Source organism: Nomascus leucogenys, chromosome X (assembly GCF_006542625.1).
Source record: "Nomascus leucogenys isolate Asia chromosome X, Asia_NLE_v1, whole genome shotgun sequence".
Classification (NCBI taxonomy): Eukaryota; Metazoa; Chordata; class Mammalia; order Primates; family Hylobatidae; genus Nomascus; species Nomascus leucogenys.
This window is the reverse complement of record NC_044406.1, coordinates 109,456,572-109,483,069: the sequence shown is the minus strand read 5'-3', so window position 1 is coordinate 109,483,069 and position 26,498 is coordinate 109,456,572. Positions and strand designations below refer to the sequence as shown.

Below are 26,498 nucleotides of genomic sequence, written 5' to 3'. Positions count from 1 at the left end.
CATTTGGACTATAGATAAGCCCCTGGCAGAGCCATTCTGTTCATTTTTCATTCATTAATTCAGCAAGGATTTATTGAACGTCTATGTTTCAGACTGTGTGATATTGAAATGAATCAGCTACATCTTCTGTCCTAGAGTTCATAGTCTAGTAGAGCAGTGGAACTTGTAAATGGATCATTACAATACAGACTTAGAAGTATTATGTGATTATGGAAAGGAAGGAAGCAAAAAGCAGGGGTACCTAACCCAGACTGCAGGCAAGTAGATGTGAATAGAGAAGGTTTTCTGAAACAAGTGTCACTGCTGTGTTTCAGAGGACTAGTAGGTGGTATTAGCTGCTGAAGAGACAACAAAAGTACTTCCAGGCTTATACTAACTGAGAGCTCAGCACTTTCAGGGAACAACACTTACTTTTCTATAGCCGGAACATTGGGTATGAGGGGGAAAGAGTACAGGATGAAGCTAGAGAGGTAGGCGGGTGCTAGATTATAAAGTGCCTTATTTGCCATGTGAAGGAATTTGAATTTCATCCTGATTTTTAAAGTGGGAAATTACAGTAATGTGGAGATCTAATTTGCCAGGGTAAGAACAGATGCAGGGTAACAAGTTAAATGACTGATAGATGTTAAGAACCCTAATTAAGGTGACGATGGTGGGGGTGAAGAGTGTGTCTAGATTTGAGAGACTTAAAAGTAGAATTCATAGGACATGGTGACTGACTAGATAAGAGGGGAACAATGAGGAAAGATGATGAGGTTGCTTAGGCAAAGTTGCTTAGGCAACTATGTGGGTGGTAATTCTGCTGCCTGAGCTAGAGAGCACAGAAGGAACAGATTTTAAATAGAGGGCAGGCTGTGCTTAATGTTGCCAAATAAAATCCCCCAATTCTATTTTCCTTTTAGTAAAATAATCCTGTTGTCCAAAGGATACTACTGACAACCTACCTTTACAGAGCGCAACTGTAGAAGAATATATTTTTCTTGTAGACTATATGTAAACTATACAATTGGATAAATACTGCACTTGAAAATTAAATCCTCTCTCTTCTTTGTTAATTGGAAAGCACACAGTAAATGAATTGGAAAGCACAGAGAATTGGAAAAAACTCACCCCATAGACAAGTTCCCCAACCATGCCGTTCCATATTTTAGTCTCCGGATCCCTTGCACCATATTTCCCATCACCAACGATGGACAATTTGTATTTGATCCTTACATGTTTGGCTATTTCATAGGCTAGGTCTACACAATAGCCTTCATATCGTTCATTTCCTTCCAGTTGCTCATGATTCTTCTTGTACATTACATATGGTGATTCCTTTGGGACCAGAAGCAAGATAAAAGGATTACTCCTATACATTTTTCTAAGAGAAGATGAATGCAATAATTTTTCCCCTTTGTGACTATTGAGGTTTGGCATGTGAAAAAGGCCTTTAAATTGTTACTTAGTAAACAGAAGAGCCTTAATTGAGTGTTCATTGGGTCACTTTTTTTTTTTTTGGTAGGGGGAGTCCTTAACTGATAATTTAAGGAAGCAGAGAAGGATTTCAGTTCTTTCTGAGAGTTTGAAAGATGGCCCAGTTTTCACCTATCAAGTCTTTGATTTCATCAAATTTGGCAGACTTAGTTACATGATGGTGAAGTGCCTTTGATTTCTCAAGATTTATTATGTAGGAATCGCAGGTAGTTGAGGCGAAGCCCTGGGGAAGCATTGTGATCCTTGTGAGGTCAGGGTCCGTGGCATTTACATTTTTATATCTCCAGGGCCTAGTATAGTACTTAAGACAAAGGGAGTATTTGGTATGTATGCTTAGATGAAAGGCAAACTTCAGCCTAGTCTCCATTCAGTTAGTCATACTTTCACACCTAGAGATCTATTTGTTTTTAACCCAGGTTTGTACTTCATTCAGTAAAAACAAACCAGCTTTTAGAAAAGTGTTTTAAAACTAAATGAGAATACCATCTCACATTTTAAGTGCTTTGAGTTTTGTAGAAAACTTCTTCATGTAGTGAATTGTGCCTTGAAACGGGCTTATGACATGGGTAGGTGATTATTATTATACCCCTTTCATAAATGAAGAAACAACAACTTGAGGCTCAGAGAAGTTGTGACTTGCACAGTTTTACAGGTTAGTGGTAGACCTAATTTTAGAATCCTAATGTACTCTCTCCTCCACACAATGCTGCTTCCCCTACAATGAAGAATTAGGTTTCAAGTCCAGATGAAGCATCAGTCCTATGGGGGCGGGCATGGAAGTGGGGAGAAAGAGGAAAATGATAATCTAAAACTGTTCTAAATTCCTGTTCTTTTTCTTTCTTTCTTTTTGTTAAATCACATTCTGTTCATCATCATGGCAAGATACTTTGAGAGTTTCCTGAGCTTCCCTGTTGGAAGTTTTTACTGTTTGAACTTGAGGTCTTTTCTACTGGTGGAAAAATACTTTTCAGAAAACAGATGTCTTGCTGGACAGAAAGCCCACCTCCCTTCTGTTCACACTTACCAGAATGGTAGTCACTACTATGGTCCGATTCTCTGAGGATGCACTGTCATTGCTGATTTGCTGATCTGAGAAAGGCACAAACCTTTCATACTCATTCCAGTAGCCAGCCTAGAAAGAGAAGACATTTGACCTGGATGCCTATTTTTCCCTCAAAAAAGTACTGCATGAAATTCAAGTGCTGTTGTGGAACAAAACTTTCTTGAGCTCTGTAAGGATTGACATCCTGTCTCCCCGTGTCTTGTAATTCCCATCAGGACCCCCAACACTGACACATAGGTGTGCTATTCCTTCATCCTGGAGGTTCCCATCTCCCACCCATCCTTACTGATATTTTGTAAAATAATAATACTTATTTTCTGACATCCAAATGCTGTCCTCTTTCAAGAGCCCTTTTCTTTAAATGTCTGTTTTGGTTACTTACTTTTCGAGAGCCACTGACTTTCATTTCATACACATCGATGGTATAATTTGTCCTACGTCCGTAAGTGTCAAATTGGATATTTCCAGTCATTCCTTGTACTTGCACCTGGTAGAAAGAGAAAATTTAAAATTTAAAAATAGCACGGCATTATTGCCTTCTAAGTCTCTGGGATGAGGTCTACTGACAGATCTTGGAATCTTGAAGAATTATTATTGCAAGTCATTGAGCTCTATCCACCAGATCAAGTCTATACAAGATCTTCATTTCCTCCACAGTATTTTCTTGGCATGCCTTTTAGTTTTGAAGCATTGAGTAGGTGTAAGATGCTGTTACTTATATAATATAATGAGGGCTCTACCGCCACTTTTTCAAGGACCTGAAATTTCCACTAGCCCCTTCCTAAAAATACTCTGCAGGCTACCCCCTTAACTAGGGTAATGTATTCTAAACTGAGTTCCTTGGGGGCCATGGCTGTGTCTTATCTTAATATTTCCCATATCTGAACATAATCTGGTTTCAGTAGCATGGGCACTGTTACACCTGGACTCATATTGTAGCTTCAATTATTAACTGAATGACCTTCGGCATGTTCTTAATGCTTTTTTACCCCAGTGTCTTAATCTGTAAGATTGAAAATCCTAGTAGTATCTATCTTTCAGAGTTATTGGGAAGATTAGAGAAGATATATACATATACACACACACATATATATGTAACGTTTAGAACAGTATGTGGCATCTATTAAGCATCAAAATACATGCTAGCTATATTAGTTATTATTAACCAAAATGGATTTAGTTCTGTTTCTTGAGAGGGTTACACATTTACCAGCTACTATGGTGACAGGGATGAGCTTTCCTTCTTATTTAACCTACACTCAGCTACAGACGGGTAACAGACAAGAGAGCTAAGCCATGGAGGGATAATCCAAAGACTGATGAAATTTATTAAGCCTAAGGGGTCAGGAGTATGGAGCACTAGACAAGAAATGTAGAAGTACTGGAAGCCAGAACACTTGTTTGGGATGCCAAATGCCGATTTCATGTATGGAACAATTTTTCCTGGGCCTGGGCTCAGTATTATGAATTAGCAAGAGGCCATCTCTTCTAGGTAGATAGATTCTTTACCTATTTTACAGTGCAGGGACACTGGATGAAATACCCTCTACAAATATAAGTAATTGTTGTTAACCACTTGCATTACTCATCTGGCAAGTAAAGGTCAAAGACTTTGCTTCAAAGAGAAAGAATATATCTAATTTTCCTAGTATGAAAGAATGGAATTGTTTTTCATCACTCATGGAAAATGACAAGCTGTCAAACAAGTCAGAGGTGGCAGTGGGTTTGTGTTGCAGAAAGAAAAATGTTGTCAAATATTAGGGAACATTTTTTAAAGAGAAAGGGGCTTGTTCACCACCAGTAGGAGACTGTGGAATTCCTGTTGAAAGGAAAATGCTCCAATCTGATGAACTGAAAACAAGATGATTGTCCAACTGATCCAACAAACCTAAGCCCTATTGTTAGCTTAGGCTTGCAGAGAAGGTGGCATCACACTTCTAGTTAGAGAAAAGACCTTTGTTGAGATAGAAATTACTTATCCAGTGGGATGAGACTGATACATAATGTGAGCACGAAGGGCTCTTTATACTCTATTTTGAGCATTGAATTCTGATAGAAGAGTTAGACAGGGCAGAGACAAGGGCAATAGGAACTTATTAAGGAAAGCCTTCATTAGTGAAAATAGCTAGGACTTTAAGTCTCATTAAGAGTTGTCTATTTCTAAAGACCCAACCTATTTGAATATGATATATGAACTGGAGAATAGTCAAGGCATAGTCCAACAGATTCCAGACCCATGATTTGAACGTTTGGTGACCAGAGTAGAATTGGACTACCACTCAGAGAAATCTATTTTTAAGGATGTGGTCCAGTATTGAATGTTAGTGACAGTTTCCCAGCATCCCATCTGGGATCCCTTCTTTAATTCATAGCATCCTGTGCAAGACTTAGACATAACATTTTTATAATCTATGTATTTCTGACTTTCCTACTGGATTAGGAGCATCTCGAGATGAGAGACATTTTTTTACCTCTGTTCTCAGCAACTAATATTGTGCCTGGGATAGAGCAGATCCTTAATAAATGTTGACTGAACAAGTCTCAATGACTTAGAATCTGTGACAGATATGTCAGTAGACTGTGCTGGGCTGATCTTTGCATTATTTGCAGATTGTGAGGAGAATGATTACCCAATTTGCAAGTGGCTTTAAGATATTTTAAAGCATTTGTTTACATATTAACAATTTAAATGTGAGCACTCCTCATCTTATTTCATGCTTGCATACTAATATGGAGCCTGATACATAGTCATGGGTGCTCAATAAATATTTACTGAATGAATGTTGTGCTTATTTATTCATTAAAACAGGCCCCTTAGGAGCCTCTGCCAGGCATTGATTTTGTTTGCCAGATTTCTTTTGAAGGAAGAGAATAATTTATTGAGAAACAACTATGTGCTAGTCACAATGAGGGATGCTTTACATTATGCAGTCTCAATTTTAATTAATTCAAATAAAATGGGATTTCTTTTAATGTAGTAAAACATTTAGTACTTCGGACTAGCCTCCCTTACAGTCCCTCTGAGTAGAGCAGTTTTACTGAGGCACTGTCTACTTTTGGAAAAAATAGATGCCTTCCAGCCTCTCTGGAGCAATAGAGATTGTCCTATGGAAAGGTAATGTATTGTTTTGGTTGAGTATCTGGTCATTAGGGCCTGGGGAGGAAGGTTACCTGGCTTATAACTTGAGCTTTATCAGTGAGGTAGACATGCAGAAACTTTTCTGTGCAGTAGTATGATCAATCTATTTTTTTTCTTAGCCCAATTGGTATCTTATCCTTCATTCTGATAGCCAGTTTTCTATTTGGGAAGGTAGTTATTTGTGTCATGAATAGGGAGTCAATTAGAGATGCTGGCTCTTGCCCCTTGAGGTTTTGTTGATGAAAACTCCTTTTGATTCACTCTGAGGGAGTTTCATATTTCACTCATCATTATGTTTCACCTGACAATACAAATCTTGTAACTGCTATGAAGGTTGAATTTAATTAACTGCTCTTCAAAATTGTACAGTGCTACCTCCATAAAACTACACTTAGGGCATTTGTTAAGGAACTGACATAATGACATAAAAATCTGCATGATGGGAGAATGAGTCATATCTCTTTCTTGAAGAGAGACACAAGGGCTACTAACCCCTTTTGATTGAATGCTTCCAACTTGGCAAATTTAAGGCATCAATAAGAGAGCCAGCTACACAAAATGATGTATGTTATGAGGCCGTTACAAGTTCTTCCTTGCTGGGTTGCACACAGAATTATCTTATCTTTGCCCATCTCTTTGTTGATTTGGATGTCCCAAACATCAGGATAACTAAATAAGTAGAAATAAGAGATTCTTGTACTCTTGAAAGCTCATTTTAATACATGCAGGCACATGTGGCATAAAGCAAAATATTCAGGACAGAGCTCCTGCTGGGAAAACTGCAATGAATGGGTGATGCTACTTCTGGTACAAATAATGAAATCTGTTCAAAGGACATTGCTTGAAGCCTTAAATGATCTCCTATCCAGCAAATACTAAAAACAAGTGACCTATTTGACTGTCTATCCATTGATTCCTTTTACTTTTCTTTAGGCTTTTTCTTTGCAGCATTAGGCAAAAGCTTCTTAAGTAGGCCTAGAAATGTATCATGTTCCTGCATTTCATCCTGTAGAATAGCATGAGTGTTCTTTTTGACAACAGAAATACTATCACACTGGCTAAGTTCCACAGCCTGTCTAGGCTAATCATTTGTCTGATGAGCCAGAGGATGCTGTCCTTTGTAATGTCTATCTTGAAGTTAGGAACATCTTATAAAATATCCTAATCTCCCTAAAGAATGTCATATGTTTGAAAGGTTTGAATTTTTTGAAGCTATTTATATATTCAATCTGTAACTTTTGAGAGTACTAAGTTTCATTTACTAGCCACAGTATAGTGCATAACCAAAAATTCATTTGCCCTAAATTTCTCTCTTTTTTTTTCAAGCTTCAAGAAACGACCTCCAACTTTTAGATTTCTAGATTTGGATGATTTATAGAAATGGCTATACTTATCCTCTTTGCATACTCTGAGATTCTACATAATCTGGTCCTATTCCTTTTAGTATGTCTTCTCTCAAGATTAAGGTCTCATCTTTTTTATGTCTTTATAAGTTTCTTCCACCCCAGTAACCCATTGTGGTCTTTACCATTTTCAGAGCTCTCTCAATATCAATTCCTTGACTCCAGGGCACAGCAGGATTTGCTAAGCAGTCTCCAGCACTTCCTCTCCGGGACACATCCACTCGCTGCCTCCTCAGGTAGCGGAAAGCTTCTGCTATGACCAGTATTGCGTCGTGTGTCAATGCAGATGTATACTGAAATGGATGCATGAAAAGCAAGATATCATGATAAATGATACCCTCAAAATTTGCCTTGTTTCTTATAATTTTCGTTCATTTCTACTTATTGTTCTATGCAGTCACCTCCCTAATTATTTAAGAGATCTCTCTGGGCAAGCCTGAATTTGATTCATTCTACAATGATACTTCTTACCTCATGTGGGCATGTGTTAACGATTATTACAATCAAATGTCTCAAGAAAATCTCTCTCTTGCTCTCAATTCTGTTTCTTTTTTATACTGAGTGAGTGACTACCAAAAGGCTGGGTCCTTTATAGAGGAAGAAATATGTGTGAAGTTAAAGGATGGCATGTATAGACTGGAGAGGAAACACCATATCCTAAAGCAAGACTGGGTTACTGCTGTTTGTAATAGAAAATTGAGATCCGGTGTTTACTTAGGGGAAAATGGAAATAGCTAAGTTAGACAGCTTGAAATTAATTTGGAGAAGAACATTAATCATTTCTGTCTGGACCATGTTTCTGGCGAGCTAGGACTTCTGGCCAGCAATAAATGAGTTTTTGTTTCCTGGGGGTAGCAAAAACCAAAGCTGTTTTTCAATTGTAGAAAATTTCAATTATTATTGAGTTTTAAATCTGATAATGTTGACAATTCATAGGCAATACTTCATGATGCCACCTCTTGCAGGCAAGAACATTTTCTATTCCTTGGATATATTGATATGCTCTACTAGGGATGAGGTCAGTCACTTAATACAAGGGATTTGATTATCCGCAATTTGAAATGGTGGATGCTTTTTCATTAAATGAATTAACATAACAAACTATGGTTAAAATAAGCTGGCCCCTGTTTTGCAGGGGTGACAAATACTGGTAGAATATAGAAAGTTGTTGACTTTTTAAAAATGTGGCAAAATGTTCCGGGGGAGTTCTCTCTCTCTAGTACAGTATGTCCAAATACAACTGGGAGTGAATAGATTATTGCCTCTACAACTATCAATTAGCTTTTCTGACTTTTCTCATGTTACTTGTCTTTCAGAAGCAAATCATCAAATGTGACTGTAACAGGGGACATATGTTCTTTCATGAAGAAAAATCTTTGTGTCTGCACATCTTTGCAATACATGAAGCCAACATGGTGGTGATTTTCTTTTCAGCTGACTGCATAAATTGTCAGCAATCTTAATGTAGTCCTTTCCAAACCATGCCAAAGGAGCGATTTAATTTTTGCTTTATTCAGTTTCTACTTACCAGTGTGTGAGAATACCCCCCCAAGCCCTAAAAGAAAATGTTTATAGAGTAAATTATCAGGATTTTTAATCTGTAGACAATTTTATTTCCTAATCAAAAATATTATACATCAATTTTTAAAGTGGGCTTTTGGTTTGACTGATATTGTGCAAGGTTCTTTTTTTTTTCTTTTTTTTATTATTGTACTTTAAGTTTTAGGGTACATGTGCACAATGTGCAGGTTTGTTACATATGTATCCATGTGCCATGTTGGTGTGCCGCACCCATTAACTCGTCATTTAGCATTAGGTATATCTCCTAATGCTGTCCCTCCCCCCTCCCCCCACCCCACAACAGTCCCCGGAGTGTGACGTTCCCCTTCCTGTGTCCATGTGTTCTCATTGTTCAATTCCCACCTATGAGTGAGAACATGCGGTGTTTGTTTTTTTGTCCTTGTGATAGTTTACTGAGAATGATGTTTTCCAGTTTCATCCATGTCCCTACAAAGGACATGAACTCATCATTTTTTATGGCTGCATAGTATTCCATGGTGTATATGTGCCACATTTTCTTAATCCAGTCTATCGTTGTTGGACATTTGGGTTGGTTCCAAGTCTTTGCTATTGTGAATCGTGCCGATATTGTGCAAGGTTCTATAATGACGAATACTAAGCAAAAGTAATCTGTAAGTTGTAACATCTATTTAAATATTCAATTTTTAAAGTTATTTAAAGGGTTTTACTTATAAGCGTGAACATTTCTTCTCAGTGGGTTCTAGAACTTTACATTATACACACCAAGTGTTATCAATGAATAGTCCAGAGCTGAGATTGGCTTCCTTCTCTTTTGTATGGCTCTACAACTTCAGCACAGGCATAAACTACTCTTCAGTACCCTTTTCATACTTCTTACCCTTACTCATTTTCTCATGCCTAACACAGTGTCTGGCACATTGTAGGTGCCAGACTACTAACCCACTAAAATATTAAATCAATGAATTTCTCTCTTCTACCTATTACCTGGTAAATCTAAAGATCATAAAGCAGTGTGGGTAGGCAGTTTTATGAAAAATCTAAATTTGAGTAAGCTCACCTAAATGTAATGCAATATGCATTTTAACCATGACTTTATGCTTTTGATATTTTTATCCTGATTTCTATGAAAATGGGCAACTTAGGTAATCTAATTATTTTCAACAATACTTTAGCAAGCAGGAAAACATTTCCATTCAATATATGTGTAGGCAACATACACTCTGTATTGGAGCCTAATTCACTTGGGATTATTTTCCAGTAAATATCAGTTTAGTACATTAAAAATTTTTTTGATTACAAAGGATTCATCATAGGGACTGTGACCATATTTACTGAAGCAAATTAGGACACTTGATCGGACCCTAAAACAGAATGTTTTAAAACAAGACTATCTTGGAAAAATCTGGCAGGCATAATCACTACAACCACAGGGTACCACTTAACTAGTAAGTGGCTTAACTGAACGAAAAAAGTATGTTTAACCCATAACTTTTCTAGAACACACCAATTGCATAAAGTAGTTTCACTTGTATTATGTTCTGACGTAACCCATTTAAGATGGAGCTGCATAGATGGTACAGAATGTATCTCTATATCTTTTTTCTGGTCTGTGTTGCCTACTGTTCTCCCCTATGATGATGATGATGATGATGATGATGATGATGATGATTATTATTATTACTATTATTTTGAGATGGAGTCTTTTTCTGTCGCCCAGGCTGGAGTGCAGTGGCATGATCTCGGCTCACTGCAACCTCTGCTGCATGGGTTCAAGCCATTCTCCTGCCTCCACCACCCAAGTGTCTGGGATTACAGGCGCATGCTACCATGCCTGGCCTGTTATCCCCTATTCTATTCTTGCCAGGGAGGAAGGATGTGAGGATGAGTATCTTGAAACAATGAGGAAGATCTTTTCCCCTTTTCCTTTTTTAGGAAAGGGTCGTGACTCTATTTTGATCCCCCATTTCGTACCACAGCTATGGTACATACTTTCACTATATCAGGAAGAATTTAAAGTCAGTTTCATATTTGAATCAATGCACCGAGGGAATGATTTACTTAAAAAATATATTTGAAGGGTCCTTTGTGTAGCATGAAGAACTTTCCCCTAATTTATCTGTTTAATTCCTGGTTTTTAAATAATAGAATTTCTAGCCATAAGGGAACACATGAAAAATGTGCATTTTTAACCATGACTTTCTGCTTTTAATATTCTTATCTTGATTTTGTGAAAATGAGCAACCTAGGTAATTTAATTATTTTCTAAGATACTTTAGCAGGCAGGAAAACATTTCCATTCAATATACATATAGGCAATGTACACTCTTTATTAGACCCTAATTCACTTGAGTGTACTGAGATTCATGGAACTTATTAAAACAAAGCAATCACATAAATAATGTAAAATCTAATTTTCTGTTTCAGACTATCAATCTTCCTTACCTATTCCCACTGCCCCCACCCTTTGCCTGGCTCAGGTTCTTGTAATACTGTAAATTGTTATGAGCATATTACAAATAAAATTCATTAAAAATTAAGTTAACTTATTTCCAAGCACTGGATTTTAAAAGATCTCATTCTCAACAGCTTCTTTATTCAGGGGTTTAGTTTTCAAATGCAATAGCATCACCTGCAGTTGTTTTGTGGCATCTTTGAATCACTTCTGAGGAAAATCACTTGATCATAAGATGACTGTTAGTATATAAAGACCATACTGAGATACTTTGAAAAGCTGGCCTTAGGTTTTTTACATGCCATGGAACATTACCTTTAGTGGTGCATTCTTGGCTTCAGGGAATTCCCTTTCATCCAGCCTCACCCAGCGCTGTATGAACTGCTGAACCATAGGGTTTTCATTGTTGACAATCTGGAAACCTGTAATATTGGCTCCCCCATGCATGACTCTTTCCAGTAAAATATCAGTAAAACCCTGGAAAGACATTGAAAGGATCATGATTGTGGGAGGTTGTATATTCTTACTCACCATATCTGTTAGAGTGCTACGGATAATGTGAAAGCTCCTTCCCTAGGATCATTTATTAGCAATCAAGGCAGCCTTGAATATGAAATTAATAGTTAGGGCACTATGTCCCTGAAACTGCAGGCATAATGGAGAAAATATGCATTCTTCCATTTTAGTTCCTGTGTCTTTATGTAATGTGGCTGCCGCGTGGACAAACATAGGTGCCAACTTTAAGCAAATATTTTGATGTGTTTCATTTACCTGTATTTTTAGTCTTTCTTCATTGCATACAAATATAATGCTTTATGTAATTGGAAAATGTTGAAAAAGTTTGACCCTAATGGGTGTTATAGCAAACTTTTCTTCAGCCTAAGATAATAAACACAGTGGACTGCTTCAGATTCTAGTGATGAGTACTTTAGAAATTTGTGATTTACAGAAATGCCAATGAGTGAAACTGACAGCTTGGTTGTATATGATGGTACAAATCCCAGGGTATGTCTCACATGTATCCATAAATGAATCTTTTTTTTGAGATAGAATCTCGCTCTGTTACCCAGGCTGGAGTGCAGAGTCTCGCTGTGTCACCCAGGCTGGAGTGCAGTGGTGTGATCTCAGCTCACTGCAACCTCTGCACCACCCCCCGGGTTCAAGCTATTCTCGTGCCTCAGCCTCCCAAGCAGCTGGGATTACAGGCGCATGCCACCATGCCCGCCCAAGTTTTGTATTTTTGGTAGAGACGGGGTTTCACCATGTTGGCCAGGCTGGTCTCGAACTCCTGACCTCAAGTGATCTGCCTGCCTTGGCCTCCCAAAGTGCTGGGATTACAGGCATGAGCCACTGCACCCAGACAATAAATGAATCTTAACAACTACCACATAGTTTCCACCACTTTCTTCTAATTTGCTGTGGCTACCATCTGGTGCCTCTGCCACCTAAGCCTTGTGAAAGGAGTATCTCCATGTGAGCTCTGCCAGCTCCATTGGGCATTGTTATCTTCTGGGACAAGTTGCAGCCCAGGAATTGCTGCTACTTTTGCTGGATAACTATATCCTGCTAATTACTATTAATATGTTAGGGTCTTCAATGAGCTGAAGCCATCATTTCTATTCATAAACAGATGGGTAGAATTCTTCCTCCCTTCTTTAGAACCCTCCAACATTTTAATATAAAAATGATCAAACATACAGAAAAATAGAAAGATTTATACAGTGAATACCCACATAGTCACACTCAGATTCTACAATTATTTTTCTACTCATCTATCAAACCATTTCATTTTGGGATTCATTTCAAAGCAAGTTGGAGACATTAGTATACTTCACCCTTAAAGATTTCAGCATGCAGGTCATTAACTAAAATTCAATGTTTGTTTACAGTTCTTTTTCTTTCTTCATTTTTTGAGGTAAAATTTACATCAATGAAATGTACTTGATGAGTTTTGATAAATGCATACACCTTTATTACCCAAAATCCCTATCAATTCTTTAATGTTTCCTCTCTTAACAGTCTAAAAAAGGTTGTATTGAAGTGTAATAATTGTATAGAGAAGTGCACATATCTTTACGTGTATAGCTTGGTGAATTTATTCACAAACTAAACATAAACAATATCTGTAGAGTCAGCACCTCCATCCATGCTTCTCTTAAGTTTACATTTCTTTACCATGGATAACAAGACAGTCTTAGAAAACATTTTAGTGAAACAGCTTTTTCAGTTATTACTTACAGCCCCTTCCTCTTCTTTTCATAAGTGGGGTATGAGTCAATGAGACTGGACAAAGAGTCAAATAGTTTACATCACTGAGAACCACTCCTTCATTCTGATAACCACAAAGCATTTTAAAAATTAACATTAATTCATCATGATGAGTTTTCTCCCAAAGGCTTTATTCATGAGAGAAAATAAGACTCAGTGTTTTTTCCCATTTTATTCCCCCTGTAATAAATTCAGCAGAGAGCCTCACTTGTGTTGAAAGTCTAGCAGAGGCTACCATTGAGGTTTAAGCCTAACTGTTACCCAACTCTGCATTCTCACTCCTTAAACTTATATTCAAATAAAATGCTGAGGATAAAACTCCAATGAAAGGGGCTTCAAGATGGCTGAATAGAGGCATCCAGAACTCACCTCCTGTACAAAGAAGAAATAAAATAGTGAGTAGATAATCACACTTTGAATATATTTCCTAAGAGAGAATGCTGGAATTCAATAGAGAAGTGACAGGAAACATCTGACTCAAGGAATGAGAAAGGAGTAAGGCAGCCTGCTTGGCTGGGATCATCTGGAAGCCTGGAGAGGTGCCTCAGCGTGGATAAAGGATAAGTGAGAGAACCCTAGCAGTCCATATTCCCAATGTGGACTCCTGCAATCCTAGCCCTGGGAGAGCCCTCAACCCACATGGGCTTTGAAGGAGTTGCCTAGAGATTGTATAATGGCATTTCCCTAGAGAGGGAGCTTGAGTGGGTCTTACCTACCCCAGAGTCCTAAGCAGCCACAGCAGGGTGCCATTTTGAGAGCCCAGCCCCCACCAGACTACATCCTGACCAGGGGCCCAACAGCCCTTGCATTTCTACATCCTTGGAACCCTATCAATGGGGTTGAATACCTTGAATGCAGGGCTGGCCTTGTTGTTGGCTGCTGCTGCCAGGGCGAAATGCGAGTCATTGGCAGTGACCCTGTCACTCCCAGTAGCAGTGCTGCTACATATTTAAAAGAGCCCTGAGGAAAGGCTTCCCTGCTTATATCAGGGCCAAAGCACATGCTCCCAAGCTACCTGTTTATGGCTGCTGCCACTGAAAGCCACCATGCCTTCTCCAGCAGTAGGGCTGCAGCACAGCCACTTCAGCCCCAACCTGAGCATTCTACTGGGGATCTAGGGATCACCTCACCCCTGCCTACCACAGCCAGCACCCACATGCACCACCAGATGGCCTGGCTCTACTCCCCTCAATTCCCAGTGCCTGAGTAAACTGTCCAGGGGCCTGGAGATTGCCCTGCCCCATTCACCACCACTGGAACTTAGCACTCCTCCTGGGAACCTGAGGACAGGCTGACTTAGCTTGTCGCTACCACCATGGCTGGGACTCACCTGCATGTGCTACCTACAGGCCTCAAGAATGGCTGGCCTAGCCTATTGCAGCCACCATCATCACCAGGACAAACAACTTGGGAGTCAGAGGATTGTGTTGCCTCTGCTACAACCATTGCCCATGCCATGCCCAATTCCTAGGGCTCCAAGGACCCATCCACCCATCCGGCCCACCACTGCCACTGCTGGCATCTGAGCAAGCTGCCTGGAGGCCCAAGAATCAGCCTGACTAGACCCGCTAACACTGGTGCCCATGTACACTTCCCTGAGGCCCATGGACAGGTATGTTTGACCTGTTGCTACTACCACTGGTGCCCAAGAACTGGCCCATCTGATGTCCCCATCCCCAGCAAAACTTTACCACAGCCTCCACCAACAACTGCACCCTACACCACCAAGGAAATCACAAATACTACTGATGCTGTTTACAGCCAGATAAATCATCATGGGGACTATATTATTGCACATACTGAGAATCAAAGCCAAAGTGTCCTACCCAACCAACACCATAGATAAATCTTCAGGAAAAAGTCCTCCCCTACAAAAGCAAATTTAAAATATTAGAAGAAGTAACTGTTACACCAAATGTGCAGATATCAATGCAAGGACACAAAAAATATGAAAAAGTAAAAAAAATACAATGCCTCTGAAGGAACACAATACTTCTCCAGCAATAGATCCCAATCAAAAAGAAATTTATGAAATCCCAGAAAAATTCACAATAATGATACTAAAGAAGTTTAGTGAGATACAAGAGAACACAGAAATCAGAACAACAATACAAATAAATCAGAAAAACAATGCAGGATATGAGTGAGAAATTTACCAAAGAGATAGCTAAAATAAAAAGAAAAACATACAGAAATTCTAAAGCTGAATAATTCATTGAATGAAATATAAAATACATTTGAAAGATTCAACACTAGACTAGATCAAGCAGAAGAAATAATTTTAGAAGTTGAAGACAAGTCATTGAAATAACCCAGTCAGACAAAAATGAAAAAATACTAAAAAAGAATAAACAAAGCCTATGACATATAGGACACTGTAAAGTGATCCAATAATGTGAATTTTTAGTGTCCCAGAAGGTGAAGAGAAAATGAAAGTGATAAAAAAACCTATGTAACAAAATAATAGCTGAAAACTTTCCAGGTGTAGCAAAAGATTTAGACATACAAATACAGGAAGCTCAGAGATCCCTAAACCTTTATAAAGGTCTTCTCCATGGCACATTGTAGTCAAACTGTCAAAAGTCAAAGATAATTCTAAAAATAGCAAGAGAAAAGCATCTAGTCACTTAGTCTGATGGGAGTTCCCATTAGACTGACAGTGAATTTCTCAGCAGAAATGTTATAGGCCAGGAGAGAATGGGCTGCTAAATTCAAAGTTCTGAAAAACAAAACAAAACAAATAAAACACCTGGCAACCAAGGATACTATACTGAAGAAAGTTGCCCTTCATAAATGAAGGAGAAATAAGTCTTTCCCAGACAAGCAAAAGCTGAAATAATTCATAACTACTAGACTAGCCATATAAAAACTGCCTAAGGGAGTCTTACACCTGGAAGAAAAAGGAGAGTATATACCATAATGAAAATACATGAAAGTATAAAACCCACTGGTAGAGCCAACACACAAATGAGGAAGAGAAGGGACTCAAATGTTTCCACTATAGAAAACCATCAAACCACAATGATAAACAGTAAGAGAGGAAGAAAGAAGCAAAGTATATGCAAAATAACCAGAAATCAATTAATAAAATGACAGAAATGAGCCTTCAAATATTAATAATAACTTTGGATATAAATAGATTAAACTTTCTACTTAAAAGATATAGACTGGGCCGGGCGCGATGGCTCACGCCTGTAATCTTAGCACTTTCGGAGGCTGCGGCAGGAGGATCACGAGGTCAGGAGATCGAGACCATCCTGGCTAACATGGTGAAACCCCGTCTCTACTAAAAATACAAAAAAATTTGCCAGACATGGTGGCGGGTGCCTGGAGTCCCAGCTACTTGGGAGGCTGAGCCAGGAGAATTGCGAACCTGGGAGGTGGAGCTTGCAGTGAGCCGAGTTCGTGCCACTGCACTCCAGTCTGGGCAACAGAGTGAGACTCTGTTTCAAAAAAAAAAAAAAAAAAAAGAAAGATATAGACTGGCTGAATGGATTTAAAAAATGACCCAGCTATATGCTGCCTACAAGAAACTCACCTCACGTGTAAATGTACATATAGGGTCAAAGTAAAGGGATGGAAAAAGACATTCTGTGCAAACAGAAATTTAAAGCAAGCAGGAGTAGCTATACTTATGTCAGAAAAAAACAGACTTAAGTCAAAAACAGTGAAAAGAGATAAAGAAGGTCATTACATAATGATAAAGGGATTAATCTAATAATACTATATAACAATTCTAAACATATATGCCTCTGACACCAAAGCACCAAGACAAATATTATTACAAGTAAACAGAGAGCTAGACTCCAGTACAAAAATAGGTGAGAGCTTCAACACCCTACTCTCAGTATTAGACAGATCATCTAGAGGGAAGATTAACAAAGAAACACTGAATTTAATCTTCACTTGAGATCAAATATACATAACAGAGATTTATAGAACATTTCATACAACAGCTATAGAATACACATTCTTCTCATCAGCACAGGGAACATTCTCCAGGATAGATTATACATTAGGATACAAAACAAGTCTCAAAAAAATTTAGAAAATCAAAATCATATCAAATATCTTCTCAGGCCACAAAGGAGTTTAACTAGAAATCAATAACAAGAGGAACTTTGGAAACTAAACAAATACCTGGAAATTAAACAACATGCTCCCAAATGACCATTGGGTCAAAGAAGAAATTAAGGAGGAAATTTAAAAAATTCTTGACACAAATGAAATTGAAACACAGCATACCAAAATCTATGGGATACAGAAAAAGCAATGTTAAGAGGGAAGTTTATAGAAATAACTGCCAACATCAAAAAAGTAGAAGGATGTCAAATAAACAATCCAATGATGCACCTCAACGAACTGGAAAAGCAAGAACAAACCAAAGCCCAAATTAGAAGGAAAGCAATAATGAAGATCAGAGCAGAACTAAATGAAACAGACTAAAGAAAAACACAAAAGAACAACAAAATAAATTTTTTCAAAAGATAAACAAAATCAATAAACCACTAGCTAGATGAACCAAAAAAGAGAGAAAATCTAAATAAATAAAATCAGAAATAAGAAAGGAGACATTACAATTGATACCATAGATATATGAAAAATCAGCCTGGCATGGTGGCTCATTCCTGTAATCCCACACTTTGGGAGGCCAAGGCGGGTGGACCATTTGAGGTCAGGAGTTCAAGACCAGCCAGGGCAACATGGTGAAACTCTTGTCTCTACTGAAAATACAAAAATTAGCTGGGTATGGTGGCACACACCTGTAATCCCATCTACTCGGGAGGCTGAGGCAGGAGAATTGCTTGAACCCAGGAAACAGGTTGCAGTGAGCCAAGATTGAACCACTGCACTCCAGCCTGGGTGACAGAGTGAGGCCCTGTCTCAAAAAAGAAAAAAATGAAAGATCATCAGAGACTGTTTTGAACAACTGGATGATAACAAACTGGAAAACCTTGAGAAAATGGATAAATTCCTGAAGGCATGCAACCTATCAAAATTTAATCAGGAAGAAATTGAAAACCTAAACAGACCAATAATGAGTAATGAGATTGAATCAGTAATAAAAAGTATCTCAACAAATAAAAGTCCAGGACTGAATGCTTCACTGCTGAATTCTACCAAACTCACAAAGAAGAACTAATACCAATTCTCCTCAAACTATTCCAAAAATATTAAGGGGAGGGAATTCTCCCTAACTCATTCTATGATGCCAGCATTACTCTGACACCAAAACCAGACAAGGATGCAACAACAAAAAAAAAACTACAGGCAAATATCCATGATGAACATAGATGCAAAAGTCCTCAACAAAATACTAGCAATCTGAATCCTACAATCTGTCCAAAAGATACACCATGATCAAGTGGGATTTATCCCAGTGATGCAAGAATGGTTCAACATATGCAAATAATATATTGCATCAACGCAATGAACACCAAATCTGTATGATCATCTCAACAGATGCAGAAAAATCATCGGGTAAAAGTCAACATCCCTTCATAATAAAAACTCTCAACAAACTAGGCATAGAAGGATTGTACCTCGACATAATGAAGGCTATGTATGACAAAACCACAGCTGAAATCAGACTGAATGGGAAAATGCTGAAAACCTTTCCTCTGAGAAATGGAACAAGACAAGGATGCACACTTTCATCACTCCTATTCAATGTATTACTGGAAGTCGTACCCAGAGCAACCAGGTAGGAAAAAGAAAGGTCCAAATTGGAAAGGGGGAAGTCAAATTGTCCTTCTTTGCATATGTCATGAGCTTATATCAAGACAAACCTAAAGACTCCACCAAGCAATTCTTAGATCTGATCATTAAATTCAGTAAAATTGCAGGATATAAAATCAACATACAGAAATCAGTAGTGTTTTTACGCACCAATATTGATCTAGCTGAGAGAGAAATCAAGAAGGCAATCCCATTTACAGTAGCTACTGAAATATCTAGGAATAAACTTAACCAAGGAGGTGAAAGACCTTTACAAGGAAATCTCTGATGAAAGGTATCGAAGAGGACACAAATGGAAAGACACCCCACACTCATGGATTGAAAGAATTAATATTGTTAAAATGACCATACTACTCAAAACAATCTACAGATTTCATGCAATTCCTGTCAAAATACCAATGCCATATTTCACAGAAATAGAAAAAAAATCCTAAAATTCACATGGAATGAAGAAAGAGTCCAAGTAACCAAAGCAACCCTGAGCAAAAAGAACAAAGCTGGAGGCATCATACTACCTGACTTCAAGATGTGTCACCAGGCTATAGTAATCAAAATGACACAGTATTCATATAAAGGCAGACACATAGATGAATGGGACAGAATAGTGAACCCAGAAATAAATCCACATATTTACAGCCAATTTATTTTCAAAAAAATTTCTAAGGACATACACTGGGGAAAGGGCACCCTCTTCAATAAATGGTGCTGGGAAAATTAGATACTCATATTCGGAAGGATGAAACTGGACTCCTATTTTTCATCATATACGAAAATGAACTCCAGATGGATTAAAGACCTAAACATAAGACTCGAAACTATAAACCTACTAGAAGAAAACATAGGGGAAGCACTTCAGGACTTTAGTGTAGGCAAAGATTTTATGGCTAAGACCTCAAAAGCACAGGCAACAAAAACAAAAATAGACAAGTGAGACTGTATTAAACCAAAAAGCTTCTGCACAATAAAGGAAACAATCAACAGTGTGAAGAGACAACCTGTTGAATGGGAGAAAATATTTGTAAACTATTCATCCAACAAGGGACTAATATCCAGAATATACGAGGAACTCAAACAACTCAATAAAAAACAAAAACAAAAACAAATAATCCCGTTAAAAAGTGGGCAAAGAACATGATAGAAATTTCTTAAAATAAGACATACAGATTGCCAACAAGTGTATGAAAAAATGCTCAACACCACTAATCAAATGGGAAATACAAATTAAAACCACAAAAAATCTTACCTTGATTAGAATGGCTACTATTAAAAAGACAAAAACAAACAAACAAACACAACAACAACCAGATGCTGGCAAGGATGAGGAGAAAAGGGAACTCATGTACACTGTTGGGAATGTAAATTAGTATAGCCACTATGGAAAACAGTGTGAAGATTTATCAAAAAACTAAAAATAGAGCTACCGTATGATTCAGCAATCCCACTACCGAGTATTTATCCACAGGAAAAGAAATCGGTATATCTAAGGAATACCTGCACTCCTATGTATATTGCAGCACTATTAACAATAACAAAGATATGGAATAAACCTGAGTGTGTTCATCAATGAATAAGTGGATAAAGAAAATACATAACCAACAACAGCCAAGCCAAGAACCAAATCAGGAATGCAATCCCATTGACAATTGGCAGAGAAAGAATAAAATACCTAGGAATACAGCCAACTAAGAAGGTGAAAGATCTGTACAATGAGAATTACAAAACACTGCTCAAAGAAATCAGAGATGACACAAACAAGTGGAAAAACATCCCATGCTCATGGTTAGGAAGAATCTATATCACTAAAATGGCCATAATGCCCAAAGCAATTTATAGATTCAATGCTATTCCCATCAAACTACAAATGACATTCTTCACAGAACTAGATAAAAATTATTTTAAAATTCCTATGGATCCAAAAAGGAGCCCAAATAGCCAAGGCAATCCTAAGCAAAAAGAACAAAGCTGGAGGTATCACACTACTCAACTTCAAACTATACTACACGGATACCATAACCAAAACAGCATGATATTAGTACATAGATTAATGGAACAGAATAGGTAACCCAGAAATAAGGTTGCACACCTACAACCAAGCTGACAAAAACAAGCAATGGTGAAAGGATACCCTATTCAATAAGTGGTGCTAGGAGAAGTGGCTAGCCATGTGCAGAAGATTGAAATGGGACCCCTTCCTTTCACCATATACAAAAATCAACTCAAGATGGATTAAGGACTTAAATGTAAAACCCAAAACTATAAAAACCCTGGAAGACAACCTAGGTAATACCATTTAGGACATAGGAACAGGCAAAGATTTCATGAGGAAGATGCCAAAAGCAATCCCAACGAAAGCAAAAATTGACGAATGGAACCTAATTAAACTAAAGAGCTTCTGCACAGCAAAGGAAACTATCAACAGAGTAAACAGACAACCTACAGAATGGGAGAAACCATTTGCAAACTATACATCTGACAAAGGTCTAATATCCAACATCTATATGCAATTAAAACAAATTTACACAAAAAACTCAAACAACCCCATTGAAAAATTGACAAAGGACACGAACAGACACCTTTCAAAAGAAAACAAGTGTGTGGCCAACAAGCACATGAAAAAAAGCTCAACATCGCTGATCATTAGAGAAATGCAAATCAAAACCACAGTGAGATACCATCTCACACCAGTCAGAATGGCTATTAAAAAGTCAAAAAATAACAGATGCTGACAAGATTGCAGAGAAAAGAGAACACTTTTTTTTTCAGAGTCTCACTCTGTTGCCCAGGCTGGAGTGCAATGGCATGATCTCGGCTAACTGCAACCTCTGCTGCCCGGGTTCAAGTGATTCCCCTGCCTTAGCCGCCCAAGTAGCTGGGATTACAGGCTTGTGTCACCATGCCCGGCTAATTTTTATATTTTTAGTAGAGATGGGATTTCACCATGTCGGCCAGGCTGGTCTTGAACTCCCGACCTCAGATGATCCACTCGCCTTGGTCTCCCAAAGTGCTGGGAATACAGGCGTGAGCCACCATGCCTGGCCGAAAAGGGAACACTTTATACATTGTTGGTGGGAGTGTAAATTAGTTCAACCATTGTGGAAAGCAGTATGGAAATTTCTCAAAGACTTAAAAACAGAACTACCATTAGACCCAGCAATCCAATTACTGGGTATATATCCAAAGGAATGTAAATCGTTCCATTATAAACACATATGCACGTGAATTTTGATTGCAGTACTACACAATAGCAAAGACATGGAATCAACCTAAAGGCCCATCAATGATAGACTGGATAAAGAAAATGTGCTACATATACACTATGGAATACTATGCAGTGATAACATGAAGATTATGTCTTTTGCAGGAATATGGATGGAGCTGGAGGCCGTTATCCTTAGCAAACTAACACAGGAACAGAAAACCAAATACTGCAAGTTTTCACTTATAAGTGGGAGAGAAATGATGAGAACACAAGGACACATAGAGTAGAACTACAGACACTGGGGCCTATTGGAAGGTGGAGGCTAAGAGGAGGGAGAGGATCAGAAAAAATAACTATTGGGTCCTGGGCTTAGTACCTGGGTGACAAAATAATTTACAAAACAAACTTCTGTGATACAAGTTTACCTATATAACAAACCTACACATGTACCCTTGAACCAAAAATAAAAGTTGAAAAAAAGATTAAAAAAAACTTAAAAAGTTTAATGGCCTTCAAAAAAATGTGGTATATACACACAATGGACAACTATTTGGCCATAAACAAGAATGAAATAATGTCATTTGCAGCAACATGGATGGAACTGGAGGTCATTATGTTAAGTGAAATAAGCCATGCTCAGAAAGACAAATATTGTATATTTTCACTCATATCTGGGAGCTAAAAATTTTGATCTCATGGAAGTAGAGAGTAGAATGACAGTTACTAGAGGCTGGGAAGGGTGAGAGTGGGGGCAGGATGAAGAGAGGCTGGTTAATGCGTACAAAGATACAGTTAGACAGAAGGGAAAAGTTCTCTTGTTCAATAGCAGAGTAGGGTAATTATAGTTAACAACAATGTATTGTATATTTCATAGTAGCCAGAAGAGGGGTCTTGAAATGTTCCGAACACATAGAAATGATAAATACTCAAGGTGTTGGATATCCTAAATTCACTGATTTGATCATTACAATTCTATGCATGTGACAATATATCACATGTACCCCACAGATATGTACAAATATGTGTCATTTAAAATCTTTAATGAATAGCTTTAATTCATTTACCATGCCTAACCACATTTGGCAGTTAGCAAATATTACATAAGAAAATTGACCAACTGCCCATTGACCTGCTGCTGTGGGTGAAGGATGGGATCTCTTGTGCTTGGCCTGTATCTTAAAAGCCTGGGCTGGAAAAGTAGAGCCATCTTTCTTGAGAGAAAGGGGTTGTGTATGCTTCTGCCACCATTACAGTCCTCAGGGTCAATAGGCACGGCATGCACTAGAAAGCAGTATCTCTCACTTTGATAAGCTTCATACTCCTGTTTACCTAATATTCACAGCATGTTAAAATGGCAGTGTAGAATTAGCAAAAGAGAGGGAGAAAGGGTCCCCCAAATCTCACTTTCTCTGCCTTAAGGCCTAAGAGCCAGCAATTCAGTCTGGTTATTGTCTACTGTACCACTCTTTTCTTGAAGATTTGCCCTAATTACCCTTTTTCTGGCAGAGAAACTAAAAGGAGATGTCCACCTCAGATATACCTCAAAAATTACCACCCTTTGCTCCCAGGAAGCTTCATCCTGCCACATACACCCCACAAATTCCCACTTGGGTGTCTTGATCTCCAGTAAACACACTGTGATTTGGAAACACCTTTATAGGAATACAGTGCACTCATCTCTATACCCAACCTCGACCATATCACTGAGGAACTAGAAGTCTCTCAGTCAACTAATGTTTTATGACAGACATCCCGGGAATGAGTTCTGGCACACTGCAAATTGGCATTAGCCTGGCTATACTCGTGGGATAAAATGTGTCCACAGCAGCACAGATTAAACCAGGGGGAGGTCATCACAACCTGTTTTTTTTTAGCTGGCAAGACCTCCACACCACTAGCTCCTACTGAGGGCCATTACAGCTTACCAGGCCATATGGACAGAAAGCACTAACAGCCCCTTTGGCAAGGTGAAGAGAGCAGAAGTGAGGTGAAAAAAGAAAGAAGGTAACAGGTGTTTAGGGAGATGAAAGGAAAGATCTTGTTACTAAAGGGCAAGAGTTAACTGGATCCTGGTCCTACTTCTCCCTCTGTCCCATTTGTGTATATTTTGCTTGTTATCTTTCTTCAGATTCTATGACTTGTTTGTCACTCTGGTTCCCAGCATTTAGATAGGGCAACCAACAGTCCTCAAGGTTGAGATGATCAAGGCTGGATTTTTCCCTAAACCTTATGAAGAAACACTAATGCAGCAGAACTGATTAATAAATACCAAAGAAGTAGAAGAGGAAAAGAGAAGGGAAATGAGTAATAGACAGGTGGATATAAGGAAAATTGTCAAGCCAAAGACAGGAGTTTGTTGGCACTTTGTCATCTTTCTTTTTCTGATACCTTTTTTATTATAAAGACTTTTCTTTTTGTATCAACTATTGCTAAATTCCACTCTTTAAGTGACCACTGACAGTCCATGATATTGCAAAAATTAAAGCCTGATTCTCTCCACAGCCTCTTCAGAGACACTAACACAGCAGAGCTGATATTCAACAGTAGGAGGGGAAAGGAGAAAAGGTAGAGAGGGATGATGGAAATTAAGAGAGAGGTACTGTACAAGGGCAGGATTTGTTTGGCTTCTAGGTCTCTTTCACTACTTATCCTAACATTTTAAGACGTTACTCCTTTCCATAAATCCATCTTTGATGGATTTTTATGGTTATGACACTTATAACCCTAAGGCAGGCCAATGATCCCCCAAAACCTATGTAAAGATACTCACACAGCACAGGTGATGATATAATATCCAGAAAGAAAAATGGAGTAAATAAAAGGGTAAGGGTCAGTGGTAGGAAGATGGAGGTTAGGAGAGATGTGTGGGCTAAGGTAGAGGAGCTGGCTGGCTTCTTGTCTTCATTCTCCTAGTACAGTATCTCATTGTTTTAAGGCATTTTACTGACCCCATAACCTCTTGTTAGATTTTCTCCTTAAGCTGTTGGATCACAGTTTTCAAGGTGATAAAACTGAAGCTGAGTTTCTTAAAACCTCCCTAAAGACACTAACATAAAAGAGATGAGCATCAAATATATAGATAGATGGATGGAAGTTAGGAGAGAAGAGATGGCCAAGGAGGAAGATTTTGCTGGCTTCTCTCAACCTCTTACATCTATTTCATTTTTTAAAAACATGGAATTTTTTTCTTCTAAAACAAGTTGCTACCCCTCAGAAATAATGCCACATATCTACAACCATCTGATCTTTGACAAACCTGACAAAAACAAGAAATGGGGAAAGGATTCCCTATTTAATAAATGGTGCTGAGAAAACTGGCTAGCCATATGTAGAAAGCTGAAACTGGATCCCTTCCTTACACCTTATACAAAAATTAATTCAAGATGGATTAAAGACTTAAATGTTAGACCTAAAACCATAAAAACCCTAGAAGAAAACCTAGGCAATGCCATTCAGGACATAGGCATGGGCAAGGACTTCATGACTAAAACACCAAAAGCAATGGCAACAAAAGCCAAAATTGACAAATGGGATCTAATAAAACTAAAGGGCTTCTGCACAGCAAAAGAAACTACCATCAGAGTGAAAAGGCAACCTACAGAATGGGAGAAAACTTTTGCAATCTACTCATCTGACAAAGGGCTAATATCCAGAATCTACTATGAACTCAAACAAAATTACAAGAAAAAAACAACCCCATCAAAAGGTGGGTGGAGGATATGAACAGACCCTTCTCAAAAGAAGACATTTATGCAGCCAACAGACACATGAGAAAATGCTCATCATCACTGGGCATCAGAGAAATGCAAATCAAAACCACAATGAGATACCATCTCACACCAGTTAGAATGGCGATCATTAAAAAGTCAGGAAACAACAGGTGCTGGAGAGGATGTGGAGAAATAGGAACACTTTTACACTGTTGGTGGGACTGTCAACTAGTTCAACCATTGTGGAAGTCAGTGTGGTGATTCCTCAGGGATCTAGAACTAGAAATACCATTTGACCCAGCCATCCCATTACTGGGTATATACCCAAAGGATTATAAATCATGCTGCTATGAGGACACATGCACACGTATGTTTATTGCGGCACTATTCACAATAGCAAAGACTTGGAACCAACCCGAATGTCCATTAGTGATAGACTGGATTAAGAAAATGTGGCACATATACACCATGGAATACTATGCAGCCATAAAAAGGATGAGTTCATGT

General features: G+C 38.3%; 1 protein-coding gene across 6 annotated transcripts in view; it reads right to left on the bottom strand.

Moving 5' to 3' along the window:
- Window positions 1–26,498, bottom strand: part of GRIA3 (glutamate ionotropic receptor AMPA type subunit 3) — a 310,569-nt gene that overhangs the window by 85,748 nt on the left and 198,323 nt on the right. For all 6 annotated transcript variants that reach the window (XM_030806409.1, XM_030806407.1, XM_030806406.1 and 3 more), the window contains 5 exons: window positions 11,391–11,552; window positions 7,207–7,374; window positions 2,922–3,026; window positions 2,501–2,608; window positions 1,111–1,317 (listed from right to left, as the gene is read on the bottom strand). In XM_030806409.1, coding sequence (XP_030662269.1) covers window positions 1,111–1,317; window positions 2,501–2,608; window positions 2,922–3,026; window positions 7,207–7,374; window positions 11,391–11,552 — 750 coding nt within the window. The remainder of the gene's footprint in view (window positions 1–1,110; window positions 1,318–2,500; window positions 2,609–2,921; window positions 3,027–7,206; window positions 7,375–11,390; window positions 11,553–26,498) is intronic.